This window comes from Planococcus citri, chromosome 1 (assembly GCF_950023065.1).
Source record: "Planococcus citri chromosome 1, ihPlaCitr1.1, whole genome shotgun sequence".
Lineage (NCBI taxonomy): Eukaryota > Metazoa > Arthropoda > Insecta > Hemiptera > Pseudococcidae > Planococcus > Planococcus citri.
In genome coordinates, this window is record NC_088677.1 from 63,692,328 (window position 1) to 63,714,456 (window position 22,129).

At 33.8% G+C, this 22,129-nt stretch overlaps 2 protein-coding genes across 4 annotated transcripts in view; one reads left to right on the forward strand and one right to left on the reverse strand.

The window, feature by feature from the left end:
• The window catches only part of LOC135833285 (transcription factor Sox-3-like), a 66,578-nt gene extending 61,074 nt beyond the window's left edge, over window positions 1-5,504 (forward strand). For both annotated transcript variants that reach the window (XM_065347005.1, XM_065347004.1), the window contains exon 5: window positions 4,308-5,504. In XM_065347005.1, coding sequence (XP_065203077.1) covers window positions 4,308-4,847 — 540 coding nt within the window. In that variant the 3' untranslated portion in view covers window positions 4,848-5,504. The remainder of the gene's footprint in view (window positions 1-4,307) is intronic.
• LOC135833287 (uncharacterized) overlaps window positions 1-22,129 on the reverse strand; it is a 263,254-nt gene that overhangs the window by 138,167 nt on the left and 102,958 nt on the right. The window lies entirely within an intron of this gene.

Below are 22,129 nucleotides of genomic sequence, written 5' to 3' on the forward strand. Positions count from 1 at the left end.
TGGTGAGAGACTACTCAGAAAAATTTCAAGCCATCTAGTTGAGCAGAGGTCAAAACCAGAGGTCTTCAAAGTAAAATAATTTTAAAAGAGTAGTTTGATTGCCATGTTAGGGTACTGCGACCTGTGCAAACCCCCTTTCCCCCTAAAAATGTATGACCTGGGTTATTGAACTTCCATTACATCTAACTTTTCAATTCAATCCAATTTTTAATCCTCTAGGTACCACAAGAGACTTGAATATTGTTGAATTTTAAAAAGTTTGATTTCTTATTGATTTTACGGAACTACTTCTCACGATTAGAATTACATTTTGGGAAAAACTAATGCTTGATTTGTGTGCTCAGTAGGTCGAAAAATGTACCTCGATTACCACACTTTACACTGTTATTTTGATCAAAATAGTCAAAATTCACTTTTTTTGGTTTGATTTATTCAAACACCCTCTAAAATAAGTGAAAAAAATACGTATGTTAGGTACCTATATTGTCTACAGTCAGAACAGAGAAAATTCGACAGCGAAATGCACCTTGGTTTGTATCTAAGAGTAAGTTATGAAAGTATCTGTACCTGGTATCGAAAAAGAATTCAGTAGAATGAATATAACTACTAGTACCTATCTACCTAATGACGATTACATAAGAATCATCGCAAAGCAAGCGGTTATCAGAGTATCAGATTGAATCTTAGGTTGGTTTTTCTCAAGCAACATTTTTAATAATAGAAAATAGAACACAACACATAGTACACCGTCGTAAAATTGATGAAAAATCGAAATATTTGCGATCCACCAATCTTCAAGTCTCTCGGTGGCAGTGGTATTATACATATACATGAGTAGTCAATGGATTAGGAAGTTCAGAAACCCACATCACGTCGTACGTTTTCAGGAAGGTGATCATACTTCTGCACAAGCGACAGTACCCAAAAATGGCAAAAGCAACACTTCTTTTAAAAAATGGATCCATTTTGAGGACCCTTGACTCAGCTCCTCGGGCGGCTGGGAGGCCCAAAACTTTTTTGAGTTTTTTTACACTGCAAAAGGAATAATCCGAATTTTCCAAGAGCATAATTTTATCCGGTTTACTACCATAAAATCAATTTGAGAGACGGGAAGAGGTCAACAGCAGAGAACAAGGTTCAAAAATTCGCGATTTGATATTACATTTAATTGACGAAAATTGAAATGTTTTCCAATTTTTAGAGATTATTTTTGATCTCAAAACACTGATTCAATATTGAAAAGTTGAGTGTTTCAAGCTGAAAAAATTAAATTCGAGAATCGAGACAAACTAGAGCCAAATTTTTTCAATTTCCTTCAGAAGTGCCACCACAAAAAATGTATATCTTACGTGAAATGTTTTTTTTTTTCATAACGTCTTTATGAGTAGGTAATTAAGGTATATGTGTGCAAAACTTTCATTAAGACCATTATTTTCTATTTGAATGCTTTTTTCAATTTTCACTTTTCACATTCCACTTGTTTAATTAGAGATTTGTCAAACAAAATAATGTAGGAAAAATAAAATAATTCAGCCCGAGCAAAAGCTTTCGAAAATTTATGATTCAAAAAGTAGAAATCCACAATTTTTAATGAAAAAAATAACAAGAAAAAAAAGGAAAATGCATTATGAAATTGAAAATTTAAGAGGAACTTTTTTGGAAAATCCTGGCTATTACAAAGAAATTGTCAAAATCCCAGCTATTTTTCTGTTTTCCTTGCCAGTGGACACCCTGTTCAGGAATGTATTAACTGATTTTCACCATTTTTCCCACCTAAAAAGCATAATTTTGGTCCTACTTTTTCAGTTTCAATGTACCTACCTATCATGAAAGACACCAAACTACGCCATCAATCAAAGTTTGGAACAAATCCGTGAATTCTTCCATGTATCAAAATTTCTAATTTGAAAAATTGAATCACAACATTTTGGGAACCTCTATGTTCATTTTGATCAGATGCGATCATTTTCCAATTCGGAAAATCATTTTCCCGCCAGGGTCTGGTAAGACCCTTCTAGCCGAGCTATTTGTAACGTTCACGTCGAAAAAAGCCAATCGTAATTCATCTGTATCTATTTGGTTAGAAAATCACAGTAAAATAAAAGGAAAAGAACTATTCTTTCGAGAGCACCTACGTAAGCATGATGTTGTGTACATTTCATTTCGCCATTTTCGATATTGCAATAATGCTGCAGACTGCAAACAGCAACTAATCGACATCGCCGAAGGTGTTTTCAAAGATGATCGAGCAAGAACAGAAGGTTGTTGGGAAAAATTCGAAAATTTCCCATTTGTCCAAACTGTCCGAAAGGAACGTTAGGGGTTCTCAAAATTAGGTGGTTTAATTTTTTAAATTGAAATAAAATAAAAATCGTGAAAAAATGGACGAATTTACTCCAAATTCAGGATGATTAAGTATACACAATACCTACACGTACTTGAGTATCTTTCAAGATATATTGTCAGGAAAAAATTTATCGAACAAAATTAATCACTTTAGGCGGGAAGAGTCGTGAAAAAAATAATTTTTCTGCATTTTTGAAGGTTTTGCATCTACGAGTGCATAAAAAATTGTGAAATAATAAATGTTGTACAGATACCATATGCACTTTTTTTTGGCGATTGCATCTCTGAAGGAAATTACTAAAACTGCCATTGAAAAAAAAGCATGCATATCACAGCACATTTCGTCAAGAAAATAAATTTGAAAAAAATTACCAAAAATTGCTATAAATGTCCTTTATGTTGTTCGAACCTGGAAACGGAAACCAATTTTGAACGGCCAATCGACGGGCATTGCTTTTAAATTTCACGTCCGTATCGTCCCTTACTGTTAGCCGAAATTCATAATTCGATTTTCCAATTTCAGATCCCTTGAACGTAAATCGTGATTCGTAGTGTCTAGCATCTGCACAAATTTGGAAAAATTCGGTGGGAGAACTTCCAAGAATGCCAATTTTATCGCTTCTGATGATATTAGGGAGTGCAGGAGTTTTAGAGCACTAGGACCAATACTGGTTAGTTGAAAAAACCTAGCTAGAGGCTGATTCGCCATTCTTAGCCAGATATGCTCTGTTTAAACTACACTTATATGTGTAATACCTATAGTGGAATATGCCGCTGATGTGCCCTTATAGTAAGGTACCCCGAGATAAAATGGAGAATCCAGCAGTTCAGCAGTTCCAGCAAATATTAAATAGAATTATTGCATAGCTTATGGAAGTGGCACTTTTCCTGCAGTGGAAAAATTTATTTCAAAAATAAACATTTGATATCGTTTCAAGACATGAATTTCAAATTGTACCAAAGAGATGGTAATACAATGACAGTCATTTGTACACTATCAATCTATGTCGCCCCACCATAATCAATTGAGATACATATTAATTACACACCGCACACTCTTTGGCCAAAACTAGATCTGCTGAAGATCATTATAGAAGAGAAAACAATTTTTTTAAACTCTTTCTTCTTTACCTAAGACACCCGTAAATGTAACAAAAACTTCAAAAATTCACTCAAAATCGAAAAATCTGCTTCAGCAGCTGAGAATTGGGGGATAGGGGGTTTTCTGAGGTGCTCTTTCGACCAACCCCAGTTTTCCTCCAAACAGAGATTTCCAAAGTCAAAGAATTAGCCAAGAAAAAAATTCAAAATATTTTCAATTCGAGATGAATTAGCTTTAAATCTAACATTCCAATCCAAAAAATTTCTAAAAATTTTGGTTTAAAAAATGATTCCTCTCGCAACAAAATGCTCTCAAATCGCAACAAAACATTCCCTCGAAATCAGTATTCTACAAAATTTACACAAAACGCGAAATTCTTCGAAAAAACACACATTTTTAAGTAAACACCTCTAGTGAAAAAAATGTGGTTCAATGTCATCCAAGGTGCGTTACCTGTACAAACGTTCCATCATTAATGACTCAATTAGCACATCACGCGGAGGTAAAACACGACAACACACTCGATGTAAATTCTCATCAGCTCATTACAGTCAAATTGCGTTTTCCATGCAACAAACGAGTGTATCTAGCTAGCTTTTTTTCACTCTCTTGCCTCATTTTCTCGAGCAAGTGCGCCAATCACGTGCGTAATTACACATGGTCGTAATACGTTTCAGCTGGTATGAAAAATTTATCGTTTAAACAACCAACAACCAGATGAAACACAAACTTCATCCCATGCATTATACCTATACGTCATTATATGTATACTTCACACGTAAAACATCACCTGATGGGGATATGACCGCAAAATTTTAAAGGTCTCTGACGTCAATATTTTCCGATTCTTTTGTTACAGGTGGCGAACAGCGTAGACGCGATGAAATACACGCTCGAATCGACAGCCGAAAAATACCGTTCTCCTTATTTACCTCAAACCTCGTTCGCCCTATCGATGTACTCGGCTGACCAAAAATACTTCGAGTCAGCCTCCAAAACGTACGGATATCTAGATCCGGCCTTTACAAAAGCCTACTTCGAATCATCCAAAATGTACGTAGACTCGAATAAAAGCTACATGTCGGAAAACAACTCGAAATTCCCATACCCTCCGCTCGACTTGGGTAAAATGTATAATTCTTCGGATGCGTCCAAGCAATCGGTGCATACGCCCAGAGTTACGGAAGCTGAACGAAATCAAAGCGAACCTAAACCATCTCCTTCGTCTTCTCTGTCATCCAGTGGCCTGTCGCCAGGGGCTTGGCACTCGCCTACCGCATCTGTACCGAGTCTTTTACCTTTGTCGCAATATGTAAATCATAATTCTCATTATCATCAAGGTTCCAGTAGTACGCCGAACGCTGCTGAATTCAGAAGACCTCTGACAGTTATATTTTAAATTAAGATATACTCGTACCTTCTACCTTCATCATCCTACTAGGTAAAGTATCATTATTGCTCGATAGCATTGTCATACATACGAGAACTGTTTCACACTCAGTTATAATATGCCAAAGTTGAATTTATCTATTCGAAGTATCGTGAAACAGTTCCGCGATACGTTATGTAAAGTGCAATTATTAGCTTGTATTTTTTCTCATTGTTTTTTTTTTTTTTTTTGTACATAGGTAAATTTTTTTCTGTTTTCGTTTTTTTTTTCAAGTGGAAAATTTTTCGAGTTGAATTTCGTATAAATGCATTATATTGATCTCATTCGTTAAGGTACCTACATAATAATGATTTATTGGGGAAAAAAATTAAAGAAAAAAAAATTGACGGCGAATTTTTCATACATCTATGTTTTGCTGTTTTATGTTCGTATAATTTTCTTCTCGTATCGTCAAATTATTTCATGTACCTAATTATCCATGTATTTGCAATTTTTAATCATTTTTAATCGTTCAAACACACTGTTGACGTACGATTTACATTCTACGTACATAGCTTGTAATGTAATTTTAGTGGCTGTATTTTTGTGTTTTTTTTCTCTCTTTTCTTCCTTTCGTTCGAATACGTCTGTTTTCTTTTTGTTTTGTTTTCGAATTTGTGAAAATTATTACACGTATATTACTTCATTTCTGTTTCCTTTATATAGTTCATATAGAAGTGTAATTGCATATGTATTAATTCCGTATTTTGTTTATTAAATTATTAAAATTTTCAATTTTGAAGTAATTTGCGGGAATATTCTCATACTCTTTAAACAATCGAGGGAGAAATTGTTCATATTTTGACGAATTTATAATTTACTTGAACAACAAGAAGAATTACTGAAACAGATAAATGAACACTTCGCCCATCTTGAGCATGATGGGTTTGCTGTTCAAAGAAATCAAGTTTTAAACACATTTTCGATCGTACATACTTCAGATTTATCACCACCAAACCTACTGTTTGTACTTTCAAGTCACCATCAGTAAGTAAATCAATTCACAATTCTCAGAGCTCATGTTGAAAAAAAAAGAAATAGATCACAAGTAGAAAATATTTTAAGTAAATCAATTCACAATTCTCAGAGCTCATGTTGAAAAAAAAAGAAATAGATCACAAGTAGAAAATATTTTAACGAAAAAATACCACCAACGGCCAATTTTTCAGAGTCTGTGATTTCAAGAGAAGAAAATATTTCAGGGTTTACATTTCAAAACTTTATATAAGCCTGGCATGGATAGAAGGGTTAATTGCACCCCCTCTCACTCCACCGTCGACTCTCTGGGACAACTCAATTTTTGCTGAAATTTTGAAATTCAAATTAGGGTCAAAAAGAGAGAAAAAAATTCAAAATTTTACTAAATTAATCTAGAAAGCTCAACTTTGGGATATAATCTATTTTCAACCTGCCAAATCGATTGGAAACGGTTTCAACCCGTTTTGAGCAGCTCTGGAGCACCCAGCAGATTTTTGAAGCTTGCTAAATTTAATCCGCACTCCAACTTAAACACGCTATTAAGTCGACTGCTTGAGGCTTCAAGTCATATTGGAACCTCCAGCGACGACTTTTCGAAAATTGTTGGAGCCTCATATAGATTTTTGGTGGAAATAATCATTCTGCAAACTAATTTCAATATGCTATCAAGTTGTCAGCAGGAGGATTTCAAGTCGATCTGGAGCTTCCACCGACTTTTTGAAAATTACTGGAGCCTCCATAGTAGATTTTTGAAATTTGAAAATCCCACCAAATGTCATTACATAAATGGAATTGGGAAGTCGAAATTTACTCTGCACAGTATGTGCTAGAGTTGATTCGGATAGATTTCATGGAATTTTTTGAAAAATAAACTGGAATTTCCAAAAAATGGCTAGAAGCTCTAAAACGACTTGAAACCACCTGCAGTCGACTTCAAATGGAATTAATTTGCAGATTAAATCTTGGCAATTTAAAAAAATTTCGTGAAAATTTCAAGTTTTAAATATCTGCTAAGGACTCAAGACTTTTCAAAAAGTCTTTGAAGCCTCCAAAATGACTCGAACCCTCCTGCAGTCGACTTGATGGCGTGTTGAAATTGGAGTGCAGAGTAAATTTCGGATTTCCAATTCTGCTTTGTAAAATATTATGGAATCTGCCGAAGGCCCCAGTAATTTTTTAAAAACCGTTGGAGGCTCCAAAACGACTTGAAATCTACCTTCAGTAGACTTCGTAGCGCATTGAAATTGATTTTCAGAATGAATTTCGGCTTTTCAAACTGCATTTAATGAAATTTTTTGGGAATTCAAAATTTCAAAAATTTGCTGTAGGCTTTAGCACTGCTCAAAACGGTTTGAAACAGTTTACAATCAATTTGGCAAGTTGAAAATATGGTATGTACATTGTAAATCCCAAATTTCAGCTTTCTAGATTAATTTAGTAAAATTTTAATTCTTTTTCTCTTCTTTGGCACAAATTTGATGTTCAAAAATTCAACAAAAATTGAAAAATGCACTTTAGTACTTTAGCACTTGAAATGTTGGCTGCTGATTACATTTTTGCCTACTCTTTCGATCTAGCGTTGAACGGTTCAAAAAAAATTCGTGCGGTGTTTTTTTTATACATTGGAAATATTGGTTTGGAAAATGAGGGGTTTTTCAAATGCGTTAAATTCTCTCAAAAATGGAGAAATCCGTGATTGTGCTAGACTGTGCCAGAAATCTTTCTCACCTTGGGAGTTGAACAGAGCTGTGGGACCGAAACGATTTCGGGATTGGATTTCGGTTTCGGGATTGAAATTTTTTCATTTCGGGTTTGAATTTGTTTTGGGATTTGTAATTCAAATTTTTATTTCGGTTTCGGGATTCGTTTTGGGATTGAAAAATTTGTTTCGGTTCCGGGTTGAATCGGTTTCGGTTTCGGGATTTTCATTTCAACCAATTTTAAGCCCAAATTCACTAATAGACCTTGCAGGGGTCCAAAAAATGGGAGGTTTTGACGTGAAAAATCCAATGGAGTGATTATTTTAACGTTTTAAGAGCATGTTTTGCTGAATTCGTCGAGTAATTTTTATTTTAATCTGAATGATTTACAATAAATGATGTAAAATGACCATTTTTCATAATAAAATCGCGGAAAAAAGGCAAAAATTGAAATCCCGAAACCAAAACGATTTTGTTTCGGTTTCGGGATTGTTTCGGGTTCAAAATTATATCGGTTTCGGGATTTTTTCGGTTTTGGGATCAAGAAAAATAACGGTTTCGGTTTCGGGATTGGTTTTGGGATCGGATTTGAATCGGGATTCAATCGGTTCCGGTTTCGGGATCGTTTCGGTCCCACAGCTCTGGAGTTGAAACAAATTTTAGCTCTCCGCCTGGGAGACTAAAAAATGAAGAATCAGAGACTTACTCAGGTAAGTTGGAAAAAAATGAATAATTATTGAGAAATTGTTACAATAATTCAAAAATGTTGTGACTTGTCTAGATGAAAAATCATGAGAAAATGGTTTGATTTCGCTTTAAAAATTAATAAATATTCTTTGCAAACAAGTCAATGAAATTTTAGGTCCTATTATTTCATCAATAGTTCGGTAGAGCCAGGGCTTCCAATGATAGGTAATAACGTATTTTGTTCGCAAACACAAATCCGAAATTTTTAATAGTTGTGTCCTTCCCACAATCACCTATGGCTCTCAAGCTGGCCACCCTTGGGATTAAACGGTGAGTTTAAAATTCCAATGTTACTAGGTACATCTCCGCCGAAAAACGCAAAAGTTTAGAAAAAAACAAGTTTATTTTGTCTAAAAAACCAAAAACTGAATCGAAAAAGCGAACCGTACCAAAAAAAACGAAAAAATCTCCGTCTAAACCCATCGCCAAAAAACCCCTCAAGAAAAGCCGGTTGTCGCCAAAGCTCTCGAAGGAGCAAAATAAAAGGGTAAATCCTATGTTTGATTTGGACGATAGCGATGATGATAAAATCCAATGGTACCCATACCCACCAAAAAAGGTTACGTCGCCACTGATATCGCCGCTGATATCGCCGCTGATAATCTCATCCACAGAAGCAGAAAGGGTCGAAGCATCGAAGAATACACTCGTTAAGGCCGAAACAAAAAACAAGCCATCAGCTAATCGCTGATTACAAGAAAGTTTTTGCGGTTTATAAATCGATTTACAAAGTGCTGAAACCGTTCTTTTTTGAATAATACTTAATATATAGTTCTGTTTACTAAACTGAGAAAAAATTAGTGTACAGAAAAAATTGGTCTAAAGGTTCGAAACATAATCGGTATGGATTCACCAAAATGTTTGATGTAAACATAAATCAAAGCACAAGAATAACAAGCGAGGTCCTCGGGACCTGGCAATAGGGTTCCCCATTTTTGGATAAAGAATACTCTTTTTTAATTTTCATATAATCAAACAAAAGTAACTATTTGAGAATTACATTCCTGTAAGCTCAGGAATTGGATTATGCTCGTTCTACTTCATATAGCAATGAAATTACGATCTGGTTATTCTTTTTTATATTACACTTGGACATTATAGTAGGTTCATTCAAGCACTTTCAATTTTCAGCAAAACTGAAAATAATTTTCAGTTTTGCTGAGTATGGGAAGTAAAGGTGTCTCCACAATACCCAACATAGAAAAATCACAAATTTTTGGTAACAACAGCGCCAACAGCGGACCTACTAATTTTGAAATGCTGTCATGTTTAAAATGCCATTCATCAACACTACAACACATGAATTTCCATTTATTTACAAATTTTTGAAATTCTCCTTCATTTTAAACACTTTCATCTTTCAATTCAATTTGAAATGAAAAAAAATTAAAAAGTAGAATTCGAATGTGCGGCTAATAGAAAAATTTATGGCATAAACAGTAAAAATTGTTGGCTGATAAAAACAAAGTTGAAAATGCTTAGCAAAGAGTTTTGTTGAAGAAACTGAAAGTGACTTGGCAAATACAAAGGTGTCTTATGTGTAGCGCAATACGTAACACATATGACACCTTTCTAAATAACGTGGCGCACTGAAAGATTCTTGAAAGCGATTTTAGGGAACCCTAAAAACAATAGCCAATAATTTATTTCATCGAATAGACGTAAATTTGTCGGCGTACCTATGTACAATTCGTCTCTTTCAGCAAATCTTGAAAAATTTTAAAATTGCTGAAAAAAACAACTTTTTGAAATCATGAAATAAAAAAAACATCACTACCCACCCATAATAAAAAGAACGAATCTTCCCGACCCTTGTTCAAACTGAAATTTAAAACTGTTTTCCAATCACCGATCCGCTAATGGCTTCTTAAATTGATTTTTCTTGCATATTGCTTAGCATTTCAAATATCTAGTCACTGATTGGATTATAGCTGAAATACTAATCACTGATTGGATAAATACGTGTTGACGACGACGATGACGATGACGACGACGAAAAAAGTGAATACATAAAGAGTTTTTTCGCGCTACGCGCAAAAACTCTAACAAGCTTTTGAAAATGGATTAAGTATGGATTTTATCGAGTTTACTCAAAGAGAGACGACTTTTATGGATTCGAAAGTTTGAGGTTGGAATCTAAAAAGTTTTTAAAAAAGAGATTCAAAGAAACGTCCAAAAAACAGATTTCTGTTAAAGGTGAATCTTTACTTTGTAAAATATACGAGCATGTTCAAATAAAATGAAATAATATTGTACCCACAATTATTCATGATCAAAGTTATTAACCTTTCACCCATCCTATATATGTGCCTCGGTAAGCCAAATTTTGAGGACCTAGGTAATGGTGTTGAATTCTTCCAATTTTTTAAAATCTTTTTCACCATGAAAGTATCAAACCTTGATTATTTTTTAAAACTGATCATTCTGGCAGAAAGTCCTATTTTACCTCAGCTCTTTTTAACGCGTTTGAGCAAAAAAAAAAAACTCACGAAAGCTCAACACAGCCCTTTCAAGTTAACATGAATGGACTCACTGATGTTCAATTTTTCCCACATATCGGACGAACCGTGCATCCGAGCAAAAATCTGATGACACTACACTAGTAAAAAATCGAATTATTCTCCACAACTTGCATTTCAGATAATTATATCTCAAGTATGGTTCAAACGAGCAAATAAACTGACCCGCATTTTGTATAAAATTCAATTTCAACCCGTGTCAATTTATTGGAAGTGAAGAAAATGGGAGAAGGGAGAGGGAGTAACAATGATTCAATTCTCAAAAAATCAAATAACGAACTGGTGGTGGACATCTCTTTAGTAAAATATCCGATAAGTATGAGCGAAAAACCAAAATAATTTAAAACCAGTTCATTTTTACTTGAAGGTTTTTTTTGGGGGGAGGGGGGGGGGTTCAAACGCGTTGAAAATATCTGGAAAGAATACGGCTTTCACCCAACAAATCTAAAAGAAAAATCGATGTAATACCGAAAATTTATTTAATACATATAATTCACAGGCAGGTAAGACAGTATAATTGTTTCCAAGTTGATTGAAAGACCTTCGAAAAATTCAGGACAGAAAAAGGTGACCTAGCATGTCTACATGAGGGTTAAAATCTAGCCAAAAAATTTTCCTTGCGGCAACAAAATTAAGCATATTCAAAAAAAATATGAGACTCCCTCACCATTCACCACTCAAAAAAATGTGAGAAAAATTTCAGTCAAGCGAAAATTTCAACACAAATTATGACAAAATTGTTGCCCACAAAATCAGCAAACTATCCACAAAATTCCCAATCTCAATTTTTTTTAACGTGTTTGCTCTCGCTTCGCTCGGGCTAAAATGTTGTTTTCTATTTCTCAAACTGACCTTTCACATCAAAATTACTGCCGTTTTGCTTCTTGAAACTACATACAAATTTTCAAAAGCTTTTGTCCTCGCTTCCCTCGGGACAATTTGGTTCTCTTCATTCCCACTTGAAATTTCGAGAAACCATTTATAAAATTTTTGAAAAGTTGAGATCGAAAAAATCGAATTCTTAAATTAAAATTGATGTTCTACTTTTCGAATAACAAATTTTCAAAAGCTTTTGCCCTCGCTTCGCTCGGCTATCTTTCAAAGTCACAATTTCACGAAATCTGCGATTGAATTTGAAATATTATGTTGAGATCAAAAAAACCGAATTCCTTCATTGAAATTGATGTGAATTCAAAAATTGAAAGGGAAATTCCTGAAATACTCGTAGTACCTAAACCATTTGAAATGAGCGAATTTTTTGTTTTTTCTGAACAGGGCCACTAACTGTTCAAAAACATACACAAATAGTAGTTTTTTCATTTTTTGAACTAATTTTTTCAAAAAATTTCGCTCTTGCTTCGCTCGAGCAGTAATTTTACCTTCTGTTCACTAAATTAATCATTCTTTTTGAAGAGTTTTCAGAAAATTCCCTAAGATGTCGTCTATTTACGTCCAAAAATCAGGTATTGCTCCCTCCTCCATCACAAATAAAAATACAACACTCTCCCCCAATGATTTCAACATACGCCACTGGCATCCAGCGCGTTGAAATTTTGATTTTTGTCGGAAAAATCACAATTTTTTGTCGTCAAAATGACATGATACCCCCCCCCCCCAAATAGCATTACTTCGATCCGCCATCGGCCCTGACAATACCAAATACATACCAAAAGATCACTCTCGAAAGGTAAGTTTTCTAGCACTCTCGACGACGAGTCTCGCAACACACGCAGCCATAGCCATCAAAATCAAAAATTACAAAATAAAGTCAATGATGACTCGGCGAATATTTACCAACACAGATAGTAAAAGAAAACTCTCGAGCGTGTATAAGATCTGTGGGTTCTTAGCCAACACCTGATACGATGGTTAATTGCTCTCTACACAATCGCTAATCATTAAGCCGTCTTTGTTACCGGTCACGCTAGACAAGTCGGCGGCTTTCTTTACCTTAGGTAGGTACCATATTCAATTCATCTCTCTCCTACCGAAATTCGACTTTTTATACCTATTGTACGCTTTGTAAACTACTATTATATTGTGTATTGTACCATTTTGAATGCTGCAAGAGTTACTTTTTCATCTGAAGATTGAATTGAATTGTGGAACTCGCAGAGGTACCAATTACTTGAAAGGAAAAGTTGTGTCGGGGTTTTCGAGTATTTATACATAAAGATTTTTCAACGAGCGAAAAAAAAATACATCCAACGAGATCGGCCGAAGAAAAATAACGTAACTTTTAAACCATTAGAAAAATTAGGTAATGTAGTCGTGCTGCTTTGGTATAGTATTTTTTTTCTCAACTCTTTTCCATGTATACTGTACTTGTATACTAGGTAATTAAAAGTTAATTTCGAGTCGATGGTTTCGAGAGTGGAAAAAAATTGCGACGATTTAAAACACATTCCAAAGTACTCGAACGAGTAGGTAAGAATTCCCGCCTATAATTTCAACGACCAGTACTGTACATTGTACGAGTGCAAATTTATTATACGTATAGGGCTGTTTATAAGGTTGGTATTGTTTTAGAGGGTATTACCGATTGGTTGAACTGAAAGGGCGCATTTTCGTTAGCGCAACTTTCCAGCAAAAAGTGTTTAACCGTGCTTGAAATCCAGCCAAGCTGTAGCTGCTGGTGTTTTTTTTTGCCTTCGAACTCGATTGCGCAGCGTAGTACACTTTATACTTATAAATGATGTGTAATTCGTAAAAAGAGCGCAAATTAGGGGCGTGAACTGATTCTTTTATGTTTTCAAAACCTGGTTACGGATAATTTATCTATTCATTGTGGAAGATAATGAGGAAACAGTGGCACGCCATGGCTGACAGATAAATTATACGTTGCCGATGTTACCTAACCGAACCGAAGAAATAGTAACCTGCCAAATCAAAACGACCGTCTTTAAAGAATAAAAAAAAAAACCGTCTTGGTTCATGCTCCAGTTATATGATTATCTTTTATATGTTTGTATATCGAAAGATGAAACGAAGACAAAATAATTTACTCGATTAAAAACCAACCACTCATTGTACAAGCAACTATAACCTAACCACATTACCTTATAATATGTACTTAGGTACTTGTTACAAACTATCATCATTTAGAATTTGTCAGTATAGAGGATTATTATTTTTAATTTTGTGTTTTTTTCCCTCTCTTCGACTCCTTCCCCCTTCTCTTCGCGTATAGAGCTGCAATTTAATATTATGTTATTATTATATAAAAGGAGGCATACTGCTGCAATCACGCGAGAATAGGTACTAGAATTAATTGTTAAACGGTGCACAAGGTGAGAGATTACCAGTCCAAAATTCTCCCCATTCGACTTGATCAATCTTAATCATATTTCTTCGCAGTAGTGTACATACGAGTATGTATGAAAGAAATTCTCTAATGAAAATGTGAGTAATTTGATATATTTCCAAGTATCATGCTAAACTATTTTGTTTCGCATGTTCAACTCGCCTCGCTAGGGTATTTCTCTTTTCTTTTTCGGGCTTACAGATCTTTTTTTTATTTTTTAATAAAACCAGTTCATTATTACAGAGGTAGCGAGTGATAACATTAATTACGAAATTACGACGTGTTCAGGAAAACACCTATATTAGTTAGGAATATCAAACGGTGCCGTGTCTAATATTTTATACCTTTTGACATCGATTTATTTCGAAAAAGCTGTACCTATGGCTATGGTTAACGGTCCACTTGAAAAATTAAGTAGCTGAGGTAGGTACGTACAATGGTACGAGTTTAGATGTTGCTTTTAAAGGTGTTAGATTATAGGGGTGCGTTTTTCAAAACGTGTGTCAACGCCAAGTTTTTTTCGTAATGGAAATTTAGAAGTCTTGTTAGTTTGTAGTTGCGAATTGTTTTGGTGTTTTTGCAACGAATCATTTTTTTTGTAATGGTTAGGTAATTTTGTTATAGACTGAAGGTTCATTATAGCGCTATATTTACCATCAATGAGGTCAAGATATTGAAATATATAAACTTATCATTCCTAAAACTGAGGAAATACTTTGAAACGCGAGTCGTGCCAATTTTTTGGATTTCAAAAAATCGAGAAAAATCGCCAAAAATCTAGAAATTTTTTTCGATATTTTGAAATTAGCAATAATGACCAAAAAATTGTCACCAGGTGTGTTCCAGAATATTTCCTCGGTTTTAAGAATTATTTATTTTTTTTAAATTTTTTTTTTTGGGTGTTTATAATTACAAGATTATTACACCCGTAAAAAAGGGGGGGGGGGTTAGATTTGGTTTGTCAGGTTGATGTTTTTTATTAGGGAGATGAATTTTTGTATTTCAGAGGGTTCGTCAGGGATAGTAGGTGGATTTTCTTTCATCTGTAGAGTAAGTCTGTTTTGTTTCAGTTGGGGACAGTTGAAAAGTGTGTGTTGAATGGATGTGGGTTCGTTTCTGCAAAATTGGCACGGGGGTTTTGGTTCTTTTTGGTATAAGTGGTTATGAGTAATTTTTGTGTGGCCTATTCTTAGTCTAGTAATAAGGATTTCTTCTTTTCTGTTCAGGTGGCCTAGATTTTTCCAGGGGAGGGTTGTTTTTTTTATGTTGGAAGAGTTTGTTTGAAGTTTGTTGTGACCAAAAGTTCTGCCAGTTAATAAATGTGTTGTGAGTGATTAGAGATTTAATATCATCAGGAGTGATAGAGGTAAGAGGAGAGGGGGCAGCGGCTGTTTTTGCTAATCTATCAACAGTTTCGTTTCCAGTGATACCTATGTGGCTGGGAACGTACATGAAGCTAATTGAGTAATCATAATTTTGAAGATTAAAAAGGGACTTATGTATGTCTTGGACTAAGGGATGGTCAGAAAAAATGTTTGGAATGGATAGCAGTGCACTTAGTGAGTCGCTTTGGATAAAGAATTTTTTATTTTCTGATTGAATGGAAATTATATCTATCCCGCGAAAAAAAGTTCAGATCAAATTTGATCAAAGTAGGTCAATTTTAATGAAAATCTTGATACAGTTTGATAAAAGTTGATCAATATTGATTAAAATCTTGGTATAGTTGTATGAAAGTTTATCAAACTAGATCAAATTATATCAAGGTAGATAGACTGGTCTCACCCTTGTTTGATCAATTTAGATCAAGTTTGATATTGCGACTTACCTGATTTGATCAATTTAGATCAAGTTTGATATACCTATTTCGATCGAACTTATTGAGCTAAATCAAATCCTATGCAATTTTATCAAGCTTTATCAAGTTGTATCAAGAAAGATACACTGGCCCTAGCGTTGTTTGATCAATTTAGATCTAGTTTGATCAAGTTATATTGAATATGATATGAGTGATTTGACCAACCCTATCATGTTTGATCAAATGTTATGAAATTTGACCAACCTAGATTAGGTCATATCAAGGAATATACACTGCTCCCAGAGGTTTTTGATCAATTTAGATCAAAAGAGATATCCTTATGTCAATCTCAATCATGTTACCTAATTTGATCAAATTATATGAAATGTTTCAACCAACCTTATCACGTTAGATCAAACAACGTTCAGATTTTTGCATGCACCTGATATAACTTGATCTAATTTGATAAAAAAATTTCAAATTATGCCAACTTTTTGATCAATATTGATCGAATTTAATCAAACTACGTAAAGACTTTAATCAATGTTAATCTACTTTGATCAAAACATTTTTTTCTTTCAATTTTCACGAATAAAAAAAGAAGGAAAAAAGGGGGAAAAAGTTGTATTGAGTATGTGGATGGGTTATGCATTCAATTCATGTGTCAGGCCCAATAATTATGCAGTGATACAGTTTCCAAAAATATTTTCATTTCATTTTGTTCCCAAAAAAATACTATCACATTCAGTATCAATAAAAATGCATAATTCACATTTGAAAAAATGTTCTGAAGTTGATGAATTAAGCAAATTTTTGAAAATCGTTGAAATCTGCTCTTGTATGATAAGCAATAGGTGAATTTTTCTAAGTCCAGACCTATCAAAGGAGAATATATACTCCTAATGTCCCTCAACTAACAAGGAACAGGGTAGCCTAATGGTTAAGGACAAGGTCTGGAATGTGAGAGGTCATAGGATCGATCCCACCTCCGGACACAAAATTTTTGAAAATTTTTCCCCTACTTTTAAATAAAAAATTGCAACCAACTGTACGATATTTCCTTCGAACTGGAAAATATCTGACTACTTGACATCAACTAATATCTCGAACAAATCGAAAACATTTTACACAGAATAAAAATAAAAAATATTTATTTTTAATTCTAGGTCGTTGACCCGAAGGTAACAACAACAACAACAATACAGAGCTTTAAGCTCAACGAAAAATAACTTTACAGTATGACGATTAACGGAATAATAACGCGTCGAATTATCGTATACAACGAAAAGGAAATTTTAAACTCTTAAAAATTAACAGCCAACAGTTTTAACTCGTAATCGAGAGGATAAAATTCACGCGCGCGGCCAACAATTTCTGACATTTGCGAAAACTAAGTTTTTAGGAATTTTAAACTCTTTATAATAAAATCGCGATTGTTTCAGTTATCTCAATAGAAATAACCACAGATTCTTAACACCCCCCCACAAAATTAACTTCTAAACAAAAAAATGAAAAATTAACCGAAATAATGATAACATCAATAGCGTAAAATTATCGCGAACTAATCGTAAACAAGAATGAACATTTTCACAAAAATAATAAAAAAAGTTAATTTTGCACAAGCAAAAGAATCTGTTTTTTACAATTAAACTGAACGTAAATGTAAAACCGTTTTGTTACTTGAGAATTCAAATAAAAAACTATGTTGCTCGAATCGTTTAAAATTATACCGTACGTAAACTCCTATTTTTCAGAAAAAATATCAAAAGAAAAATTATCGGTAGAAGAAGATTCCAGATATTTTCAAACACTATTCATCAACTTACATGACTACGTATCTACCAGTCCGTTCATACTCAGTTAATTTTTTTTACTTACATTGTCATCGTTATCGACGTTATCACACTATATCTACTATATCCTACGTCGTCTGATTTTTACAAAAGGTTTACTCCTTTTACCGGATTTTATACTGCACACAATTTTTTTTTTAAAAAGGTTATTTTTCCTTTTACCGGATTTTATACTGCACACAATTTTTTTTTTAAAAAGGTTATTTTTCCTTTTACCGGATTTTATACTGCACACAATTTTTTTTAAAAAGGTTATTTTTCCTTTTACCGGATTTTTCACTTCACACAATTTTTTTTAAAAAGGTTATTTTTCCTTTTACCGGATTTTATACTGCATACAATTTTTTAAAAAAAGGTTATTTTTCCTTTTACCGGATTTTATACTGCATACAATTTTTTAAAAAAAGGTTATTTTTCCTTTTACCGGATTTTACTCATACACAATACCGTCGTCGTCAATAGCACACAGCAACCAAAAATCGTCTTTTAGCACACAGCAACTTACACGTCGTCGTCGTCAATTTTACTTGGTTAGTTTCGTTCATGTCGTCATCAATTTTACTTGGTTAGTTTTGTTCGTTATGATTTGGCCAAATCGTCATAGTAGTTCGTTACAATTTTTAAATTAACTGAGCATGGAGGTTGAACGAAACAAAAAACATCGAAATAAGTACGGATGACTCGAACCTATCATCAACATTACTCAAATCGCCACTAAAAATCACTCGACCTCGCACTACACGAACCCAAAGTTGACTATAAAAAACAACATTAAAATTCCTCAATTCCCACTTTTCCTTGTTATTAATTTCACTCAGAAAAGCGACATCGATAATTTCATACACTTTCCCCCCTTCGATGTGGCTTTTCATTTTAACAACTATCGGTACATACATATTATCTAAAACTTGAAAACTATCATTTTTTCTAAAAAAGAAAAAGTAATATAATCGTATTTTTTACCGAGTACTGAAACAGTATTCAAAAGTACTGGATGAAAAACCTGTAGCCATTTATCTACCATATCGTCGTCCTTTATCGTTGTCGTTAGCTCGTCACTGTACAAACGTTTACCAAAAACAAAACGCCACTCGTCGGTATCGTACTCGTATCTATAGCCTACTTGGGCATTTAAATTGATCAACCATTTGACAAAATTCTGATCATTCAGTTTTTCCAAATTTAAATAGAAAAACAAAATTTAAAAAAAAAAAAAAAAAAAAAAAAACTTTTTCATATCAGTAGCCTTCGTCTCTGCATTTGCTACTACTCAAGAAATTCAAAAACAACGAAACTGTTCTTATCATGATGGCAATTTTCAAAATCTCTCCACGTACCTACCATCATCAATTCGCGCTCCCAAAACATTTACGTCGTAATACTCAGAACAAAAATCGCCGCACACGTCACTGCTATTTTTTCACCAAAAACAAAACCGAAAAAAAAAAATGAAATCGACAACCGAGATATCGAGCATATTCGTAATTCGAACATTTAATTTTTCTTATTCAATTTGCGATTTAAACCGGGGTTTTATCAGAAAACAATCTTTTCTACATGAGCAAAATCACTCGAAATTCAATTCTCGACTAATTAAACTGAGGGTATTTTTCAGACTCGATTTTTTCATAAATATTACCGATTAAGTTCCAACCAAAAAAAAAAATTGAATGATTCTCAATTATTCGAATATTTTTATCGTTATCGAACAAAGTATTGAAGCATTTCTGAATTCAAGAAACATTAATCGCATGATTTGATGCACGGAAATCATCTACAAACAAAATATCCTCAAAAACATCATTTGAACAAATCAAAAAAATCCATCAAACTGTCACTCGTATTCTAAACTCAAAAACGAACGTATTTTTACAATGATCGCTTTTAACTGACTCATACCGGCAACACTTACTTTTTTTAGGCAAAGCCAAAACGTTTTTTGTCACGTTACTATTTCAACACCATAAAAAATTGACACCGCCTGCCAAAGTAGCCTACCCCAATGCATTCGTAGCACCGAATTCGACTATCTCACACTACTTCGTTACAAACCTACATTAAAAAGTATTGTACTTTTCACGATAATATACTACCTAACATCAAAACCAAAAATTCATTTCTAAAAATACGGTTGCCACGTTCGAATAAAACAATTTTTACACACGTCGATACAAAAAACAAACAAATGAATTATACCTTACTTATTCACAATTACTTTCCGCCAAAATCATCACAATACTCGCATCGTTTACTCGAAACGCAGCTCGTTTTTTTTCATTTTCTCTTTTCATCGTTTTCAAAATACACCGTTTTTGAAGTTTAGAAATACGTCGTCGCTGCAATTACCATTTGACAAATTCCAAATTTACCTCGTTACAATTCGTCGTCGTCGTCATCATCGAGAACCAAAATTTTACGCTACTGTACCAACCAAAAATTACCATTTTTACCACCAATTAACACCACGTACGTCGTCACTGCTTTTCGAAATTCATTAACCAAAATTCGTTGTCGTTTTGTGGATAGAAAATTTGTCGTCGTGAGCCAAATTTCCTTTCACCATATTACCAACATCGCGTTTATTGTTCCACTTTTCATTTGTCAGATTGATCACCGAATTCGCGTTTAAAATATGCCGCCTTCACCAAAATTCGTCGAACCAAAAGACCAAACAAAAAACGTCGCAGCTACATAAGCCAACAATTCATCGTCGCACCAAACCAAAATACAAGCGTCGTCGTCGTATAATTAACAGGCATCGTCGTCGGAATCGAAAAACTACGCTCTGTGTACCATGTACGATATTTCCTTCGAACTGGAAAATATCTGACTACTTGACATCAACTAATATCTCGAACAAATCGAAAACATTTTACACAGAATAAAAATAAAAAATATTTATTTTTAATTCTAGGTCGTTGACCCGAAGGTAACAACAACAACAACAATACAGAGCTTTAAGCTCAACGAAAAATAACTTTACAGTATGACGATTAACGGAATAATAACGCGTCGAATTATCGTATACAACGAAAAGGAAATTTTAAACTCTTAAAAATTAACAGCCAACAGTTTTAACTCGTAATCGAGAGGATAAAATTCACGCGCGCGGCCAACAATTTCTGACATTTGCGAAAACTAAGTTTTTAGGAATTTTAAACTCTTTATAATAAAATCGCGATTGTTTCAGTTATCTCAATAGAAATAACCACAGATTCTTAACACCAACATCTCATATTATGCGAGGCTTACATTTTTGCAGTAATTTAAGCAATTTTACTAGTAAATATGGCTATTTTTAAAAAATCTGCATTACATTTGATCCAACTTGATCAAAGTTGATACAGGTGATCTAATTAGATCAAAAAAATGTCTCGATCAAAATAGATCTTATTATATCAATTTTGATAAAAACTAATTAACATTGATCCAGGGGCGGATGGGGCACTTCAAAGTTACCGGGATTTGGCGCCGGTACCAATGCGACTCAAGTTTCTTTGAGCTGATGATTGGAGGTGGGAGGGGGGTGGTTGTGACGAAGGAATAAAATCATGTGTTGTGTACTTTTTTAAAAAAATTTTTTACCTTGAATATCTAGTTTATCCAATGTTGTAATTTTGAGGGGGTATAAAAATTACAAATCGTCAACTTTTGAGGGGGGGGGGGGGGACTCAAAAAGTTGCTGATTCTTTTTAAAATTTGAACAATTTGATTTTGACGAAATTGAAATGAGTGTAATACTATTTTTATTGAATTGAATTGGAATTGATATGCTCAATTAAGTCAACCTAAGTATGTATTTGTAAAAGGATAACCAAAATTTTGAAAAATTCAAGAGTGTTATAACTAAAAAATAATGTACTTACAGTCTTACACCTACACTAAATTGAGCCAAAAAAGTTGAGTAAAATTGTAGGAAACTGTGAACATTTTGCCAGAGCGGAGCGAGGGCGAAAATTTTGGAAAATCCAAACTTGAAAGGTGTTAACAATGTTATTTTCGTTACACTGAACGTGCAAATTTAGGAGCAGATATAATCTTGGGGCCCACTTTTGAAAGAAAAACAAATTTGCCCGAGCGAAGCGAGGGAGAAAGCTTTTGAATATTTTAATTTCGAGATGCCTAACAACGAGGTTTTTTAAATGCAAGGAGTTTATTTTTTTGATTTTTTAAATTTTAGGATTAGAATGATTTTTTTTAGGAAGTTAATTTTGAAAAAGAAAAGAGAGCGAGCTCGAGCGAGGTCGAAAGCTCTTGCAAATTTGTATTTTGAGGAGAGGCATAAAAACGATGTTTTTTAATGTGAGGATGAAGAGTTTATTTTTTGGCTTCAAAACTCAATTTTTTTATAGA